The sequence below is a fragment of the Chenopodium album genome, chromosome 12 (assembly GCF_948465745.1).
Source record: "Chenopodium album chromosome 12, dcCheAlbu1.1, whole genome shotgun sequence".
NCBI lineage: Eukaryota > Viridiplantae > Streptophyta > Magnoliopsida > Caryophyllales > Amaranthaceae > Chenopodium > Chenopodium album.
In genome coordinates, this window is record NC_137845.1 from 12,064,635 (window position 1) to 12,083,718 (window position 19,084).

Here is a 19,084-nt window from a genome sequence, read left to right on the forward strand (position 1 = left end):
TGTGATTTTTACTATAGAGAATATACATCAATCTTAAAGCGAAAGATGACACATAAGGGATTTAGCGTGTTATAAAATGCGGGTAAGTCGGTCAAGGAATTGTTTCTCATATACGTACCTAGCTTCGACCTTGTGCCTAAGATGGTAACTAATTGTAGTGTCATCGAGACGTTACCCAGCGCTTAATATTCCACTTGAGAGTGGGGGTAGATGAAATTTGAACCCGTGACCTTTGTGTCACGCTGGAACCGATACTGTGTTAGAGGACCAACTCAACCAAAAGCTTAAGTTGATGGTTAAGGCCCACAAATATGTTTTATACTCTATCATGAGGCTCTAGGAGCAACCGAGCAAGCTCTGTCAAATGCACGCCACCAATGCCTTCAATGCACGGCTTCAAGATCAAGCTAAGCTTCTGCCAAGTTTTACTGCATTTGTAGATATATATGCCATGGTAATTGATTTCGCGAAGCTATTGCATGCGTGCAGATGTATAGTGTCACAAAGGATAACGCTATTATTTTCACCTAATGGATAAGTTTATTGTTCATGATTAGTGTTTAAACATTGTTAAGTTGAGCACAAATGTTTACCAGATCCAATTCTCTATGGTTTTATTGTAGTTAAATTTGAACACTATTTGACTATTTTTCATATTGATATTACATAGTTGGTGCATGTATTATTATCTCAAATTTGTAGAGAAATTAATTTAAAACATTATATTATATGATATTATTCGTATATTTTTATGGGCAATCATGGGCTCATGGCTAATATATCTTCTTTCAATCTTCAAACACACAATGATTAATAGCTTGATTACTGTTCATATTATGATGTAATTAGTCTAATTGTCCTATTTCTCGACACCATGTTTTTTTTAATTTTGTAATGTTGAGAATATTGGGAGCACCTTTATGACTAAGAACACTAATATGTAGGATATCAATTAGATTAAAATATAATAAGTTAACAGCAATTCAGTAAAACTAATTCTAACCTACTACAATTAACACTAATTAAAATATAATAAGTTAATAATGGTACAGGTGAATGAATATAATCGGTACACCAGAATTCAAACATAACACAATAATGCTAGATTTTATTTGAAGTTATAAGCAATGGCGGATCTATGATTTTACGCATGGTGGATCACCACTATCCACTGACAACATACCAATCAATAATAATGCAATCTTACAAAAAACAAAATACCTCATGGGAATTTTTAATTAATAGCTAGTCTACGTCACTATAAAACATGTTATTTAACTTCATCTATTTCAATAATCGCTTATTTTTACAAATATATATTCAAAGAAAATGTTATCAACCAATGTTATCAAGGCTGGTAAACACATTTTTTGTTAATTTTATTACTTCATTTGAGTATATGAATTCATAATATTTTGAAACATAAAAGATTATAATAAACGATAAAAAGTTACATTAGCCTTTTCGCACGAGTGTGTAACCTAAAATGCAACAATACACATTCAAAGAGAGATTAATGCTTAGCACCAAAAAAACAAAAGTTGTTATACACCCGGATATACGGTGCATTCAAAGATACTTTTTTTTTTCCTATTTTGATGATTAAAGGACCCTTATTGCTAATTAATCACCAAATAATCAAAAAGCAAACTTAGGGCATGTTCTGTTCAGCTTAATTTCAGTTTAGTTCAGTTCAACTTCAATTACTTCAGTTCAGTTCCTAATTTCCTTCTCTCATAAATAATTCATTTCAGCTCTATTGTGATCAGTTTAACCCCAATCAGTTCATTTCAATTTTTTTTCTATAAATCGAAACAAACCCTTAATGATAAGACTACTAACTTGTAAAACATTATGTAATTTTTGGGTCTACAATGGGCTAGACCATACATAAATATTTATTACTATTGAATCTTATTTTTAGGGTTTGGACCATAACCCCCATTTCAATTCAATTGTCCAGCCCAACGCCATTCCATCTCTCTGCACACTCCCTCTTTCTCTCCGTCGCCTCCTCCGCCTCTTGTTGCGCGGCAATGGCGTTTCGATATCGAAACCTCCGGCGAGTTTCTACCATCTTGCCACGACTCTTCTCAGGTCAATTTGAATTACTTACTTCGAATTCACAAAACTAATTTTCGTAATTTGTTCATGTTTTTTTTTGTAGTGTTAGTTTGATTGAACTTTGAGCTTTTTGTAAGAATTTGTTTTCATTTTTAGTACTTCGTAGTTAGCAGCTGAATGTTAGCTAAATTAGTGTTTGATATTAGTTGAAGAAGAAGTTATTCAGTTTGATTGCTAATTTTTGTTAACAATGTTACCAAATGTTTCACTTTTAATTGTTGCTCATATTTTAGGTTGTTTCATTTTATTTATCAAATTAAACAAATATTGTTATATCATAATGGTTGAGGTTAATCAAGTAGTGGAAATTATGTTATTTCTTAATTGTAACACGGCAGCTCACTTAATTGCTAGGTGAGATATCAATGTTAATTCGGAGCGAATTTGTATGAATGTGTTGTTGATCTCAATGAGATTCAATAAAGTTTGTCCTGCTTTGTTCAAAAAAAAAAAAAAAAAAAAAGAGTCAAGTAATGGAAATTTGTTTAGTATGGAGTTGTAAACTTGTAATGCTAATGTACGTCCTTGGAAATTTGTTTAGTATGTACTTGTACACTTGTAATGCTAATGTACTTCCATTTATACTGCTCAAATGTATCAATAGAGCTTGGGGTATGGCGTAATGTGATATTTTTGCATAGTGATTTGATTTGGGACCAAATTTCGCCAACATGTGATGCTGAAGTTCTAGTGGAGCATATAAATGATTAGTATAACAATTCCATTTTATTGCAACTTTGTTTCACCTTCAAGTATTAGGTTTGTCAATATTTAAATTATGTGATGAGGACTTGTTGATATTATTTGAGCTTTTTGATCATGTATATTTCTGCCTAGGCAAAGGAGTAATTATTTGGTTAACTTGAAGCTGTATTTAATATGCAGAAGCTTATTGTTTAAGGGAAATTCTGTATGATGCTCTAGTATTGTTGGCCTTTTCGTTTAGTATCATTTGGTACACAAATCTATATCGGATTCCATTCAACTACTTTTAATCTTGGTAAGAGGTTGATATATTATTGATTCACTAAGATTGAGTTGTTTATGAGGAGGTAAAGATGAATGAAGTTGAATTCCGTATTTTAGAAATGGGGGCTAAAAAATCTTGTGAACTTTTTTTCTTTATGTTTCGTTTTTGTTTTCTCGAGCTGAAAATGCTTCCAATTATCAGATTAGAAAAAGAAGAATTAGTTGGAATGTCCTATCAAGGGACATATTGTGTGTCATTGCTGCATTGTTTTACTTCGCTACTGAAACTATGTATGGACAAAGTTGGTGATTGACATTTTCTACTCTCATCAGGCCAACGATGTCAACATTGTGGAGATGCAACTAATATAGCTTCTCGTTCAATTTCATTGGCACATAAATTGGAAAAATTAGATACAATTGGTGAATGGAGAAGTGCGCAAGTCTCAAGGTGGATACTCATGCTCCCTTTTTTCTCCTCTATCTGTGTTTTTCTTCTCTTCTTATTTCATTTCTGTGACACCAAGGGCCAGGGCATGTGAGAGGTGTATTAGCTTTTATTCAAAGTGGATGATTGAACAATCATGTTTCAGCTATTGTTTTATTTAATTTATTTTTTTTTTAATTATTTTATTTCTTTTTGTTATCCTCCTTTGTGCAACTCTTTGGTAAAGTGATTGCATTGTTGTGATGTGGAATTTTCTTTTCCTTATAAAACTGATGAGCTTCGGGTCGAATGGTTGCCTGATTGGAGGATATTTGTGTGTGTTTGAGGTTGTGTTTGTTGTTAAATGGTTGTATTAAACAGGTCAAAGAACATTTATTTCATTTGGCTATCTTTTTCAAGTACAATATGTTAATTTGCTAACCGTCCTAAATGACCAGTGGCAGTTATTTTCAGGTTATCAACTGTAGCGGGGATATCAAAGGAGGTTCCTCATGAAGTGGATCTAACTGCATATATTAGGTCGACCTTTGATCATATGGAAGGTTTGTATTTGATATCTTCATTGTTTTGAGATCTTGTTTCTGGACTTTTTCTTTCTTGACTTGTTAAGTTTGTTGATAGATGACAATGAAATGTCTGATCTACTTGGTATTTTCTATTGCTGAAATTAGAGCACTTACATATTATTCTTCAACACTTAATTTCTGATTTTAATCGATGCTTAACATGGGAGATTCACGTAGCATGTAAATCCTTCATCAATAATCACATTAATTAGTTATCAACAGCTTCACTCCTTCCAGTGCTTCCTATACTTTGACTGAAGTCTATTTTCATTATAGCTTTACCTTTAAACTTTGCGTAGACAGTTCTAATAAATTGTATGTTGGCATTGCTATTTTTTTGCTGAAAGGTGAGCATTTTTCTTGAAGGTTTTTGCTAACTGTAGCCATGAGGTGCTTAAAATAGTTTAAAACATCTAGTAATACAACTTAATGATAATTGTTTATAATTTTTGAAGATATTAGTGTTATGGAAATATATTTGTTGCTTAACCATGGCCCTAACAGCTATGGTTGCTTTGGTATGCAAAATCCATGTCACGTACATGCGTGATAATTCTTTCTGCTCCATGCATTTGCTTATAAAGCATGTTCAGTGTATTTTCTATTTGGTGTTTACCTTACATTATAAAGTGGTTGCGAATCTTTTCAGTCCTTGTACAAAATCTCTGTATGGTATCCTGTCAAGTAATCTCCTGTTGGCCAAAATATTCTTACAAGTTTTTTACTTAACATATGGAGTTTTGATTTTTAATTTCTGTGTGAGATTAGTGCTTGTTACTCTTGATTACTATTTAACCTTATTGTCAATCAGGCCCTTCTCATTGTTGGTTAAATATATCTAATAAAAGCACGGAGTTCTTTAACAAAGATGGCGCCTTTCTGCTTGTTGCTGGAGGATTTTTGGATGATCCTCCGGGATCTCAAGGTGATCGGATTCATATGCTTGAAAAAGTGAAGTTACTTCAGCAGAGGTAGGAGCATATAGTAGTTCTGTGAGCTTATATTTGATCATTTTATCGAAAATTTCCATATCAATATCAAATTGGGGGGGGGGGGGGGGTGAGGTGGGTGGGTGACTTATTTTGCACCTTGCAGCTACCCTATGCTATGTAGTTTGCTGTAATTCTGCAATTAATTGCTGGTGTTGCTTATTAATTTTTCTATAACACTACAACCTAAAATCATGACATTCATAATATGCCAATTTCTATGTATAACATTATTATGCATATGGATTTCAGGGTCTCTATTTTAAGCATGTCAAGGGACTATCTACTATATTAAAGTCTAAAGTTTTGTACCACTGTAGGAAAAGAAACACAAAAAGATGTTGGCCTTTCGCTATTAATTGTATAGATGCTGTAATTAATGGACTGGGGATGTTTAGACTAGGATTTATTTTTGGCATCATGGGTACTTCACCCTTGGTGAGATGGGGGAAGGATTGTAATTTGTAGAGTAACTTGTCAAATAAGAAATTTTGCGCATGTTAGTTGAAGCAAAATTACAATTTAAGAGGATGGGATGGAATTTTAAATACCAAAATTTATGTAGTAACTATAAATATAATAAAGGAACTCAAAATACGAAAACAGTAATAATAGAATGGAGTGTAAAGTTAGAGACAGGCTATGTTCTTATTTTGAAAACTTATATTCTTATTTAGACAACGTCAAATCAGACTAGAAAATTTTCTTTCAGAATAGAATCAATAGATCATAATATTCTAAGTCTGTTTCTGTTTTTTTTTTTGGTCAAATATCTTTAATTTTGTATACATAAAAATTAGATATTTTAAAATAATTATCAATAGGAATCTGATAATATCCCACTTCTTTTTTTTTTTTAATAATTTTTAAAATTTTTATTATATATAAATATGTTGGTGTGTGTAAATAAAGTCAAATTTAAGTCAAACCATGAGATCAAATCAGACCAGACTAGAATTCAGAATGGACTTTAAATAATTTAGATATGAATACCTTATATGAGGTGAAGAGAATATAGCTTGATTGAATAGTTTTGGGGTAGGAGTTATTTTTTGAAAAAGGACTCTTCAGGTAAAATTTATGATGATGATGTACCGTGTACACGCCCATTGATTGCATAGTATTATGCTGTATCTTCCTTGATTTATCAGGAAACGATTGCTTACATCTTATTCCTACTGTTCTCTTTTTGATTCCTCATTAATGTAAAGGGTACTCTAAGTGATAAAAGCTCACTTAGGGCCACTGAAAAAAATTCAACATGAACTGAATTGTTTATGAGAGAGGGAAATTAAGAACTGAACTGAACTGAAATTAAACTGAAGAGAACAGGCCCTTAGTCATGGTTTTGTTGATTTGTTTTGTTATCCTTAAGTTACTTCTAGTTTTGGTACTGGCAGTGTAATTCTATATCAATGTGAAAATGAGAAGTTATTGGGTGAAACTCCCTCTTTTATTTTATTTATTTATTTTTTTCTCCTCGAGTTAAATATTAAAAAATCATCATCTTACCTATTCTATATCTTCCTCTCATCATGTCAGGTACCCATGGCTCCATGTTTTTGGTTTCCAGTCTTGCTCTTCAATGTGTTCCACTGCTGATTATGATCACCTTATCAATGTTATCATGGAAGAATACATTACTTTCCCAATTTTATTGTGCAATAAGATATTCCCCGAGGTTTGGTTCAATTCTTTGATGCTGTATTGAGGTTTTCATATCTAACATTTATGGAATATTTTGAAGTTCATGACTTATGAGTACACAATATTCCACAGTAGAGTAGTGCTAAAAAGCTGAAAATATGGTCTATAGTATGGGCCTTATAAAGCTGTAAACATAAGTCTAAATTTCTACGGTACTGCTTAGCATAGCTAGTTATAGTGTAGGTGGAGGTCCTCATAGGTTTCTGAACAGCTTTTATTTAAATCGAAATCTTTTTGTGGCTCCCTCAATAGTTGAGCCAATCATTCACCCTATCATGAACTTAATGTTTCTGTGTCATACAGAATATCTGACCGAGAGACAATCTACCTCTCCTGTTTGATCTTCTCATATGTTCGTTCAACTCCCTTCTTTCAACCCCCTTTGAGAATTCTACAGGGTATCGGTATCTGCCTTAAAATTGTCAATCTATCCTGATGAAAGAAATCTGTAGAAGGTTTTGATACAGCCCAATTTGAGCTTCAACTTTTTTATTATTTTGAAAAGAGTGTAAAAGTCTTTTCCGAGTGTCTTATACTCTTTTGAAAAGATGACATGGCACCTTTTGGTGGGTTCTGTGCTATGTCAGCTTTTAAGTTCTATGTGCAGACTTCCTTTCAGGCTCTAGCAGTCTGCATCTATTAGTTAGTACAAAAGGAGCAGATAACTAGCTTCTTGCAACATGCAGCCATACTATAAATTTTTCCTTATGGGGCTTTATGATAATACAAGTATTAAATAGCAAATTGTTTCCGCTTTCCAGTTACTGATTGGTCTAGAGAAGAACAGGTTAAAATACATTTGAGAATCATTCCATGACATCACCTTGTCCACTGTACTGTAGTATCTTCAAGGGATGTCACCTTTGAAACTTGAAAGAGCTGAAAACTGAGAATTGATTAATTGGGAATATTGAAGGGTTGTTCACCACTCCAATTAGCCTGAAGAATCGTCTTGATCCATTCCTTACCCTATTGCTCTCCATTGCGAGAACATGATGTTTGCATTCCAGACACTAACACCATCTGTATAAGAGTTGATTATGCTGCATCGTCTCAATTCCTCTACTCCAAATTATTCTGAAGTGCATTTTCTTTATTAAAATATTCTACAGTCTTCGCAAACTTGTAGTCATCCAACTGTTTGTTCCCGGAACCATATACTGCAAACTTGTAGACCATTATTGGATTGTTGAAAATGATTGATATGCATACTAGGTTTAACTTTCATGATTGTTATAATGCAGAATTTTCTTCTTAAAGCAACCAAGATGTTGGTTCTATCTTGTTCATTCTGGCTTTTATTTATCCTTGCTACTTTTTTTTCTTCTTTTCTAGGTGGCTGCTAGTTCTTGCTGTATGCTATTGAAAGGTCTCAAAGATCTCCCATTATATCATGAAAGGGACATTGATTTGAATATACTGAATGCAGGTATGTGTTTCATTTCATTGCAGTATTCTATTACATTTTAATTTGATTGAACCATGTAAAAAAATATTATGGCCTTCTGTTTATCTTGTTATCTGATTAGTGAGATATTCCTGAGGTTGAATAAATATTAAGATTTTTATTATGATAATGCTTAAGAGGACACTGGACATCTGTTTTGATTTTCTTTAAAGTTGCTAGTGTTTTGCTTTGGGTTTCCCTGGACATAGTGTGCTTGAACTTCCTTGCAATCCTTGCTGGTTGGGGATTGGCATATTTGCATGCATTCCCTTTTCTTCATTGCCTTTTTCTCTCTGTTGACTATTCTGGAATGCAGTATATGGTTCCTGCAAATTGGCATGGATAGGAGAGCTCAATTTTCTTCTTATATTGATATAATTTGTACAACCATTTAGGTCAGCCACCACCAAATTCCTCTTTTCATCTTCTTTCTTCTTTTCACCCTTTTCCTGCTTTGACTTATAACATTTATAATTTTGAAAAATGATGGGGCAGTGGCAGAACTGGTAGATTTAGGTTGTGATGGCCTTGGAGGACATGATGTAGAGATGGGATGAATTCGCCCAACCTAAAGCAAAAGGAATCAGAAGACTACCTTTTTTCCCTATTTTTCCCACATGAGCATAATGCGTGGTGCCTAAAATATCACCACACTAAAAGTTTAAAACAGTTATCAAGTACTACCTTGATAAGCTGATAGATCATTGAACTATAAGTATATGGTTTGGACTCTGGTTGTACAAGTATATGCTTTGGACATCCCTTGACACTAGGTTGATCAGTCTTATCTGTGCACAATTGCAAACATGTATTAGTAGTACTAATTAGATACCTGTTGATCATGGTACCACCAGAAGTATTGTAACTACTATCACTGCTCCTTCTAGAAGTAGCATTTTTGGTCTATTTAATCCAGCATTTAGTTTTCCCTTGTGAACTTGGCAGTCTAAAGTTTTCAACCTTTTGTACCTTATATGCAGTTATCGAAGACTTGAGTGAGCTGCTTGCCAAGAACACTAATAATGCCAGTAAGTTGAACAGTACTTGGTCTAAACTTCGTGAGGGCTTCAAGGAACCTCGTGCTTGTTCTTCACTGCAGAATTTGTTTCTTTATTTTCCAGGTAAGCATTTGGGAATCGATTATAATGGATTCCTCTCTTTTCTGTACATAAAAATTTATTTGTTTTTTTTATTCAAAATCGTATCTCTAGATCACTGGAAATCGACAATCGAATAGCTTCCTTTAAGTACTCCTGTTCCCTGCCTAATTTAAACATGCATGCCCCCCTTAGCCAAAAGTTTCTAGGGTGAAATATATTGATACTCTGCCTTTATTTCATATTGTAATAACTGTTCTCACTAAATATGTATTACCTGTAGTTGCAGAAGTTTTCTCAGGATGCTAAGTTTTACCCTTTCTATTCTTATTTCCTGGAAAACAGAAACCAACACTTTTGTTATATGGTTTGAATCAGGCTTGTAGTTATTTACTAAGATGCTAAATTCTAAAGCCAAATCCGTGTTTCTAGTTGCTTTTAGACCCTTTTCGGTATTTTGCAAAATTGTTATTCTGAAATAATCTCTCAATTGCAGCTTGCATTTCAGCTGATGGTTCTGGCAGTAGATTATTCCTTTCTGATACCAATCATCATCGAGTAATTGTATCTGACTGCAATGGGACAATTTTGGACGTGGTATGTATGAATTGAATAATTTGTTACTAAATTTTACATTTTTTTTTATTAATTACTTAACTGCCATTTTTCATATTTGATTGTGAGCTGGTGATTAGAGAATGTTTGGTCACATACTTCAATTTGGGTTGTTGCTTATTTGACTAGATGTCTTATCTAGATTTTATCACTGTTAATTGTTTACCATATGAGCATGTTTCTGCAAATGCTCTAGGACTGGACTGGCCTGCACTTTCTATACATCAACCCCACAATATTTAGTGTTGGATGATTGTATTAGAGTTTAGAACCACTGGAGTTCTTCATAGCTCTAAAATTTATTTTCAATTTTACATTTCCTTCGTGTATGTGGTGAAAGAGGTTTTTTTTTTTTTTTTTTTTTTTTTTTTAATTTTTTTTTTATTAAGGCTCTATTTTTTTTTTTTTTTTTTTTTTTTTTTTTTTTGAAAAGTCTGCTTTTTGATCATTAATAAACTATTTTTGGGATATGATACAAAATTCTACTGCTGAGATAGAGTCTAAGTTCAAACTTACAGCTTTTATATGTCAGATCGGTTCTTCCCCAGGTTTTGAGGATGGAGACTTTGAAACTGCCAAACTAATGAGGCCTGCAGCTTCCTATTATCATACTTCAGAGGATTGTCTGTACATAGTGGACTCAGAGGTAGAATTTATTTGGATCTTACATTTAGTTTGCATTTATTACTTCCTCGTGTTCTGTTTTCTCATTTACCAAATGCTAATTTTCTGTTTGGTGGGTGGCTGGGTGGTACATACTGTTTTTTCCTTAAAAATGAATAATTGTATTGTAAAATTTTGCCTGTATGTTAAAATTATTTCCTGAGATCCACATAACGTTGAACCCTTATTAGTGAATATTAGGAGATAAGTTGTAAATGAGTTATCGTTATATTGATGATAAAGTAGATATGATGAGAGTTAGTGGGGGTATATATATCATTATTTCAATGGAATTATAGGTGTGAAAGAAGATAGTTAACTAAAGGAAAAGGTTTGAATTGATTAAAAATTGGTGGGACCTTGACAAAAAGAAAGGCGTTCAAAGTTGTCAAGTTGTTGTATCTGTGGGACAAATAAAACAGCTTAGTGTAAAAGTAATTGGGACAGAGCCACAGAGAGTATTTCTGTTGATGCAATATCTTCAAATCTAACAAATCTTAAGGTATATATGTCCACTGAAAGTTAAAGTCTAATGGAAGAATTTAAGTTGGGAAAAGTGGTTTTTAATGAGCAGAAGTAATATTTTACTGAGCCTTGTTTGTGTTAGGACATTGTGTAGGAGTTTATAATTTCTTGTTCATCCTTTCCTGTTCTAATGTGGTACTTCTGCCATAACATAGATGACCATAGTCACACTGTCCCAAAAATGTGAAATATTTTCTAATAGCTTACTAAATTCACATGATGTCATTTTCCTCAAATAGTATACTCTCATTGGATTGTTCACATTAAAAAACATTAATCGAATAAAAAAGTTGAATTCTGGTCAACTGGCTGTACAAATTCCGAGTGTTAAGAATTGAGGCTGTATTTAACCTATTACATTTTGTTTCCCCTCTTTTATTTGTTTGGTAGGGATGCACATGATGATCTTCTATGAAATTACTCTCTTTATTTATGTAGAATCATGCTATCCGAAGAGCTGATATTGGTAGACGAGTACTAGAAACACTGTATCCAATCTGCAATGATGACAAAGCAAAAAGTGGATTGTGGTCATGGATCTTGGATAAGCTGGGGCTCAGAAGAGATGCTGGCATGAAGTCTGTAGATTTTGATTCAGAATCACTGTTATTTCCTTGGCATTTGCTAAAGTCCGCAGATGATGATCTTTTAATCATTAACAAAACGTACGTTATTATCTTTTGACATCTCGAGGCTTGTACTCTTATCTTTTTTATGTGACACTATATTTATAGTGCAATACTGTCTTCTTTATGTTCAACATCAAATTCGATTACAAGTGTTTAGCCATGAGGCCCAAGAGACCAGTTTTCATTGATTGGATTTCATGTGGATATCAATTTGACATATTTGTATGTAAATGTGTTTGTGTGCAGTTTTAACAGTATGTGGATCATGGATACGAGTTCCAGCATGATCCACAATGTAGTCAAAGGTATTATAAAATGGCTTTGTATATTTCTGTATGATTTATTAAAAAATTTCTGCTGAACTGTGATATCTGATATGGCTTTCTATTCTCATGTTTTTATTTTACCTTCCTATAGGGCATGCAGCTATAATGGAGCTATGTGGCGAGCAGATCATTGAAAAAGTTTCACACTTAAAAGATGTTTCTCCTGATTTTCTTCAGCAGCTGGTTTATTGTAGTTACTCATTAGGCGGCATCCCATATTCTGGGTTTGTCTCCTCATTTGTTGCTTTGGGAGACCGTTTGCTTATCTGTGATACAGGTAAGAGTATTTTTATTTCAACATTACTTTCTCATTGTTATGACCTTCAATTCATATTTACGTTTAAGCTTGAAATGGTTTCTGAAGTTGCTCAGAGGATTTTGATGATGAATAAACAAGCTGATTCTTCTTCAAGCTTTGAATTCTCAAATCTTGGAATTCTTGCCCAGCCTTATTGGCTATCTTTTCCTTTGGAGAGAGCTTTTACCACGTAAGTGCATGCAAATCTGTCACCTTATTTAAGACTTTGAAGATGTATATTTTTAATACTTCAAACATTACAGGGGCGATGTTTATGAGGAAGCTCATATTGATCATTTTCAGACTTTCACATTGCTACCAGGTAATCTATTGTGAATAGTGGAGTACTTCATTTTTTGTCCACTAAAGTTTCTTTCTGAGTATAGCCATGGTGACTTTGGTTTATCTTTGGCAATGGTAACTTCATGAGAATTGATTTCCTGTGTCGAATATAGGAAAAATAGCTGTGCATTGTGCCATAGATATTCCTGGGACTGCAGAACTGGTAGAACCTCTGGAAGAATCTTGTGTATGGCATCAAGTAAGAGGGGCTGCTATTGAAGTATTGGGAATGAATAACACTGCTGCAACAGCAGAGAAGGTATTATCCTATCACTTTTATTTTTCCCAATAAACTAGCAGCTTGCTACTTTTATGTAAAAATCTTTTGCTCTATTTTATATCCCTTTGATTCTCATGAAAGGGATCCAGTATGTAAAGGTTTACTAGATGTATCTTTATTTTCTATTAGGTTGGTGTTGCTCAGCAGTGGTATGATGAGTTGGATAATCTTGCTTTCGAAGAAGAAACAGAAGTCTCTTCAGAAGAAAAAATTACTCCATGCATAGACATGGAAGATGGCAAAATTCACATCTACTGTGCTGTCAATACAAGTCCTGGAACAAGTGAGGTACGTGTGCTTTCCCCCACCTTCCCACTCACTCTCCTGAAAAGGAAGGAAATAAAAAGTCTTATGATTCCACTCTAACACTGAACGCTAGATTGTCTTGGATGGCATAAAATTGAAGACGTCGGATGATACTTTTTCACTTAGTTCAACTGATGTCTGGTGAGCTATAGTAGAAGCTAAGCCAGTTTGGAAAGAAATGTTTTAATGTTTACATCAATATATCACGGATGCTGAACTTTGTTTCGCCTCGTGTCACTTCAGAATTCTGGAGACTAGAAATTATTTGTGATATTTTATGACATGATTGGTTAGGCCTAGAAATTGATATCTTGTTTGCAATATTTTACAGGTTTTCATTTTGGCTCCACTCTACCTGAAACTGCATAGTAGCTTAAAGACTTGCAAGGACACTCAAGAAAAGGCCGCTGCAATAGCAGAGATTTTGAAACCGGATATAACAGGAAAGACTACAAGAGACGTGTTTGTTCATTCATTGTTAAATTTAAACAGGGATTTGGGGGAGCTTATGTTCGTGAAACCATTGCGCATAAAGTTGAGATTTGAGATTATCAACCCCCCAAAATCTGAGAACTCGAGGGACGTCATATTAACTGATTCAGCAGTTGATGTTAATGTATCTCTCAGCTAGTGTATTTCTGAAAACTCGAAGACGAATATAGCAAGTGATATCAATGTATCATGTAGAATAGTCTTAAACGCTCCATGATAATCATAGGTTTTTTCTCTCTCTCTCTCTCTCTCTCTCTCTTTATATATATATATATATATATATATATATATATATATTTTTTTTTTTGGCTGTAAACTTGTAAAAACCATAAATTTTTGAGAAACCAGACTGAATATTTTTCTGTGCAATTCGATTCAGGCTTTAAGATACGCTGCCGAAGTTGGTAGTTTGATAAATTCAATAAATTTGATCTTGTTATTCAATACGGACTATTAATTTGTGATGATTGTGCATCTTTATCTTGTGTTCTTTTATACGATTATTTATATAGCACATATTCAGAAGCTTAGTAAAAGAGGCTTATAATCTTACACTAGCATTTGATGTCGTCAGCTATCAAACAAGGGCTGACAAACATTACACAGTATTGCCATACATTTAAAAAAAAAAAAAATACTTTATATCCCTATCTTTTAAAAAATTTGAGTTAACTCTTATAATAGCATTTAAACGATTATATCCTTTAAAAAGTTTATTTAGTTATTTGTCCTCATTAATGTTAATTGCCTATCTATTTTAAAGTGATTATACTTATATTCCTAAAAATATTTGTTTATATAATTCTCATCATTGATCTTAACAAAAAATAGCAGACATGATTAGATCTGTATGGCGCGTATCGCGGGCATTAACCACCTTAGTTACTGTAGATGAATCTCATTAATGAAATATATAAATGTAATTTTCAAATATCGTGAAAGTTCTTCACTAGTGCCTACCAAATACCAAATACTTCGTACTATTTAATGGTCAAGTGGTCACCCTCACCCTTTTTCCAATTCTTGTCTCAATTCTCAAATAGTCAAATTAGTGCTTTCCTTGTTTTCTTTTCTCAAACAATAATTAATACATCCCTGTTCCATAATAACTGACAGGCCGGTTCCAACTTGACACACTTGTCAACTCATTAATTTGACCATTAATATAAGTACTACTTTCGTTTCTTATTATGCACAATAAAGGGGAATATTTTATGTCTCACAAATAAAAATGGAGTAAAAATTATGGAAAAGTTTATAATATGACATTTTACACCCATTTAACAACCTTTTATATGGAAAACATTTGTTTGTAGTAAATTGGCAACAAAAAAAAAAAAAAAAAAAAAAAAAAAAAAAAAAAAAAAAAAAAAAAAAAAAAACTATAATTAAAGTTATTATATGAATAGTATAAAAATTCAAATTGAGTAAATTATTCTGAAATAGAGTGAGTACAAAACCACTTTATATGTGTGTTTTTAACTTATACTTCTTTCCATATTGACATTTGATCTTTGCTAGGTACACAATTAAACAAAGAGACATGTATTGTTGAATCTTGTTACATACGCCGTCTAAACAAGGAATTTGGATTGAAGACGACTTCATTACTTCTCATACAAGTATTACATAAGCAATAGATTTGACTATTTCCGACCCTCTCAATTAGAAAGAAAGGATTGTTATTCTTGAAAGTTGATCGAGTACGGCCGTAACAGAAGCTCCCTCGAGTTTTGTAAAAAAAGAAAAAACTCACACATCCACCTGAATAAATAAATAAAAATTATACTTTGTATCATAGTTCTATATGTGAAGATTGAAAACCAAGTCACAAGTCACAACATCCTCTATTTTTCTTAATTATGCCCTAAATCTCAGTAATCTTATTGATGGTGTCATTGGTGCAAAAGCATCGCTGAACTTCAGTTGCTAGTTCCTCCATGCTTAGTTGACATTCTAGCCCTATCTGTTCCATACAACATACAAATTAGCCATAGGAGAATCCGATCGAGAAGTAGATTATAGCATAATTTCATACTAAGCACAAAACTTACTCTCTTGTTCTGTCACTTTTTAATCTTTATGTTTAGAATTTTTTATCTCTCAAAAAAGACCAGAATTCCAATGTAAAGCTTTAAAAAATGATCTGATGAACATATATAGTCTAAAAATCACATGCAACATATTATCTTACATTTTTGGGATCAGTACATAAATTTACTAGAAATGGGTGTAGTATGTAAATTAGGTCATCACCCTTAATTTACGTGTTATATATGCCACCTTTAATTTGAAGGTAAACCTAGCTAGCTAGTAAATGAAAACTCACATTCTTATAAATTCATGTTTAATTAGCTGTTTTTTTTTTTTTTTTAATTGATCCTACTAATGGAGTCTGGTTCGCAAAATTTAGGTATAAGACATAAATCGCGAAAGTAATGATAAAGGGTTTTGAATATACCTTGACGACGAAATAATAGAGAACAGTGTCATCCATGCTACTAATATTCAAGTGAAGGATCTCAAACGAAAGCTTCTCTAGTGTACTTATCATCTTAAGTAATTGTCCATGAGTTCTCTTTGAGATTACCCTCAACACAACATTAGAACCCGAAATCTTGGCTTCAACATCAGCAACCGGAGAATTGCATGATGCTACTAGCTCCTTGCCACAATCAAATTTAAAGGAGTGATTCGTGATAATGTTGGCGTTTGCTAGTTGTCGCGGACTAGGCTGTAGTTGCTTCGGACTTGGGCCGGGGCTAGGGCTTAGGCTTTTCCTCCTCTTTTGTGACTCCAAGGATTGAAGAACTTGGTGTAACTCCTTTATGAACTCTACTACTCCACCGATGATTGATGCTTGATCCCCCTTGATATTTCAAAGCATATATTATAAGGTTTATATGCTCATTATTCAAAGCATAATAATTAACCAACTACATATACATCAATGCAAACATGACACTAAAATGAGATTATAATTGGATCTCTCCTAGATTAGCTACCCTTCTATTGTTGATATCTTATACTTCCTTTGTTTTCTTTAATTTACGACACACCTTGCTTTATGACATCTACTCACTTTGAAGAAGAGATTAAGTAATGTAAACAAACAAATTAATCAAAATAATTTATACATATAGAACCTAACCCTACTTCTCTAGTCTTTTAGCAATAAAACGCACATCAATTAACACCATAAATAGCTAATGGATAGTCCACTAATATGTAAGATTATAGTTAAGAAGGGAATCCTAAGATCCACTAATCTATCTATAAAATGAATAATCTATCACGTCCCTTACATAAAATAACATCTCTAATTGGCTAGTTTTGAGCATTAGTTTCAACTCGCCATCTTGCTCAAAATTTGTGGTGCATAACTTATCAAATCAGTTGTCAAACATGGTTTTGTCAAAAGCCTATGTTTCACGGTAACTATACGGTGAAATGAATAAGCACAAGTTTCCAAAAGAGCTGAGGTGATATAGTAAAAACATAGTTCCCAGACACTTTAGACTAGCTATTTAATTAACTATATATGGTCAAAAAATTAAGTAGCTAGAACTTGTAATATGCTTGTCATAAATACTTGCAAACTAAGATAGAAGGTTCTCACCTAGTCACCTTGGTCCTTAGATGGAAGCTATGGGCGATCTAAGGGATCGACATTGAAACTCTAAATCATGTCTAACACCTCAAAGTATATATGTAGTTGTGCCCTAGCTAGGAAATCGATTTGAATCATCAATAAATTTACTAATATGTAATGGTTAAAGGATCAACTCAACCAAAAGTTTGTAAGCTAGGATTGGTTTATCTATGATATCATCATCTACAAATTCATCCAAATTAAAGCTAGTTGTCACGTTGATAGTTTAATTCAAATCAGTATCGATGAAAGTGGTAATAAACTATTTTGATTTCTCGATTGATCAATGAAAGTGAAACATGTAAAGGAGGTACATGTACATACCTTCTTGATATAGAAGCAAGGTGTCAAGGAACGTAAAACCTTGAGATGGTCATTCATCTGCCTTCTTCTGTTCCTTTCAACTGTGATGTGTGACATGGTGTGAGTTTTCGGGGTTCGATGGCAACGGCGAAGATGATATTTCCTTGGGTTGATATGCTCAGCCGCCGTACAAGGGTTTTCCATATTTATAAGGTAATGTTAAGTGAGGAATGAAGTGAAGAACGAAGGGAGGACGAAAGAGACGTGTTAGAAAGGGATATATACACATAACAGGCAAACCTACCTACCGGATATTATTGGACCATCATATTATTTGTGATTGTTTTAACTATTATATAAAAGATTAGGTTCGGATAAAAAAAATATATATATATATATAAAAGATTAGGTTATATTTAATTTGCCATCAATAAAATAGTATGACACTATAGATTAAGTTTTTTTGGGTAGAGAGACTTATTAGAATGGCTATTTTTACATTAAAGATTTGAAGATTGCAAATTGGAGAAAAAAAATATATCATTGAGAATACTTTACATTATTCCCTGTATTTTGTACTCGTACAGTCTAATGTGACGAGTAATTTAATTTGAATCAGTGCATTATATATAGTACTCAAACAACCTCATTTTTTTTCAACCATTCTCTTTTTGACTTTTTGTCAAAGTGCAAATTAAGGGCCTGTTCACATTTACTGAACTGAGCTGAACTGAATTGAGCTGAAATAAATATTTTATGAGAGAGGGAAATTAGGAGCTGAACTGAACTGATTGGAGCTGAACTGAACTGACTGATTGGAGCTGAATTGAACTAAACCGAAATTAAGTAAATGTAAACAGGCCCTAAATCCCAAATGCGAGGGTATGAGGCGCATCTTATATTCTCTAAATAACACATTGTTCAAAATAAAGAAACATTACGTTAATAAATAAACATATCCCATTATCATGTTTCATGTTTCATATATTTCATGTTCATTTATCACAACGCATGTCATGTTCTTGTATTACAATTTTACGTTCTTTTAAATTAATTTGGAACTTATGTTTTTATTTAAGGGTTATGATGCACATCCTTCTCTAAGATGTACGTACAATCTAATAATTGAGTTCCAAAAGCTAACTTATTCTGTCCTCAAATGTTGGAAGTTTAGAACTATGTTAGAAGATATTTAGCGATAAAAAACTGTACATAAAACGATGATCTAATCTGAACTTATTTTTTCTGAAATAAGTAAAAATAAGGTGAACTAAACAAGGCCTTAGTATTACTAATTTTTATGCTT

At 33.0% G+C, this 19,084-nt stretch overlaps 2 protein-coding genes across 3 annotated transcripts; one reads left to right on the forward strand and one right to left on the reverse strand.

Annotated features, from left to right (window-relative positions):
- Positions 1 to 1,946: 1,946 nt before the first annotated feature.
- LOC145572011 (uncharacterized) lies at positions 1,947 to 14,185 on the forward strand. 2 transcript variants are annotated; one of them, XM_081631033.1, is made up of 17 exons: positions 1,947 to 2,097; positions 3,427 to 3,544; positions 3,995 to 4,083; positions 4,919 to 5,078; positions 6,639 to 6,777; positions 8,139 to 8,232; positions 9,231 to 9,371; positions 9,844 to 9,944; positions 10,495 to 10,608; positions 11,589 to 11,815; positions 12,026 to 12,084; positions 12,197 to 12,382; positions 12,470 to 12,593; positions 12,667 to 12,725; positions 12,859 to 13,004; positions 13,155 to 13,313; positions 13,663 to 14,185. In XM_081631033.1, the coding sequence occupies exons 1-17, from the start codon at positions 2,037 to 2,039 to the stop codon at positions 13,960 to 13,962; spliced, it is 2,277 nt and encodes a 758-aa protein (XP_081487159.1). In that variant the 5' UTR covers positions 1,947 to 2,036; the 3' UTR covers positions 13,963 to 14,185. The 2 variants fall into 2 exon arrangements, with proteins under 2 accessions (XP_081487159.1, XP_081487160.1); XM_081631034.1 differs by lacking the exon at positions 1,947 to 2,097 and having other exon boundaries at positions 3,423 to 3,544; positions 3,979 to 4,083; positions 13,663 to 14,184.
- A 1,282-nt stretch (positions 14,186 to 15,467) lies between these two features.
- LOC145572012 (transcription factor MUTE-like) lies at positions 15,468 to 17,996 on the reverse strand. Its single transcript, XM_081631035.1, has 3 exons — positions 17,800 to 17,996; positions 16,285 to 16,692; positions 15,468 to 15,789 (listed from the first exon to the last, which is right to left on the reverse strand). The coding sequence occupies exons 1-3, from the start codon at positions 17,980 to 17,982 to the stop codon at positions 15,691 to 15,693; spliced, it is 690 nt and encodes a 229-aa protein (XP_081487161.1). The 5' UTR covers positions 17,983 to 17,996; the 3' UTR covers positions 15,468 to 15,690.
- Positions 17,997 to 19,084: the final 1,088 nt, after the last annotated feature.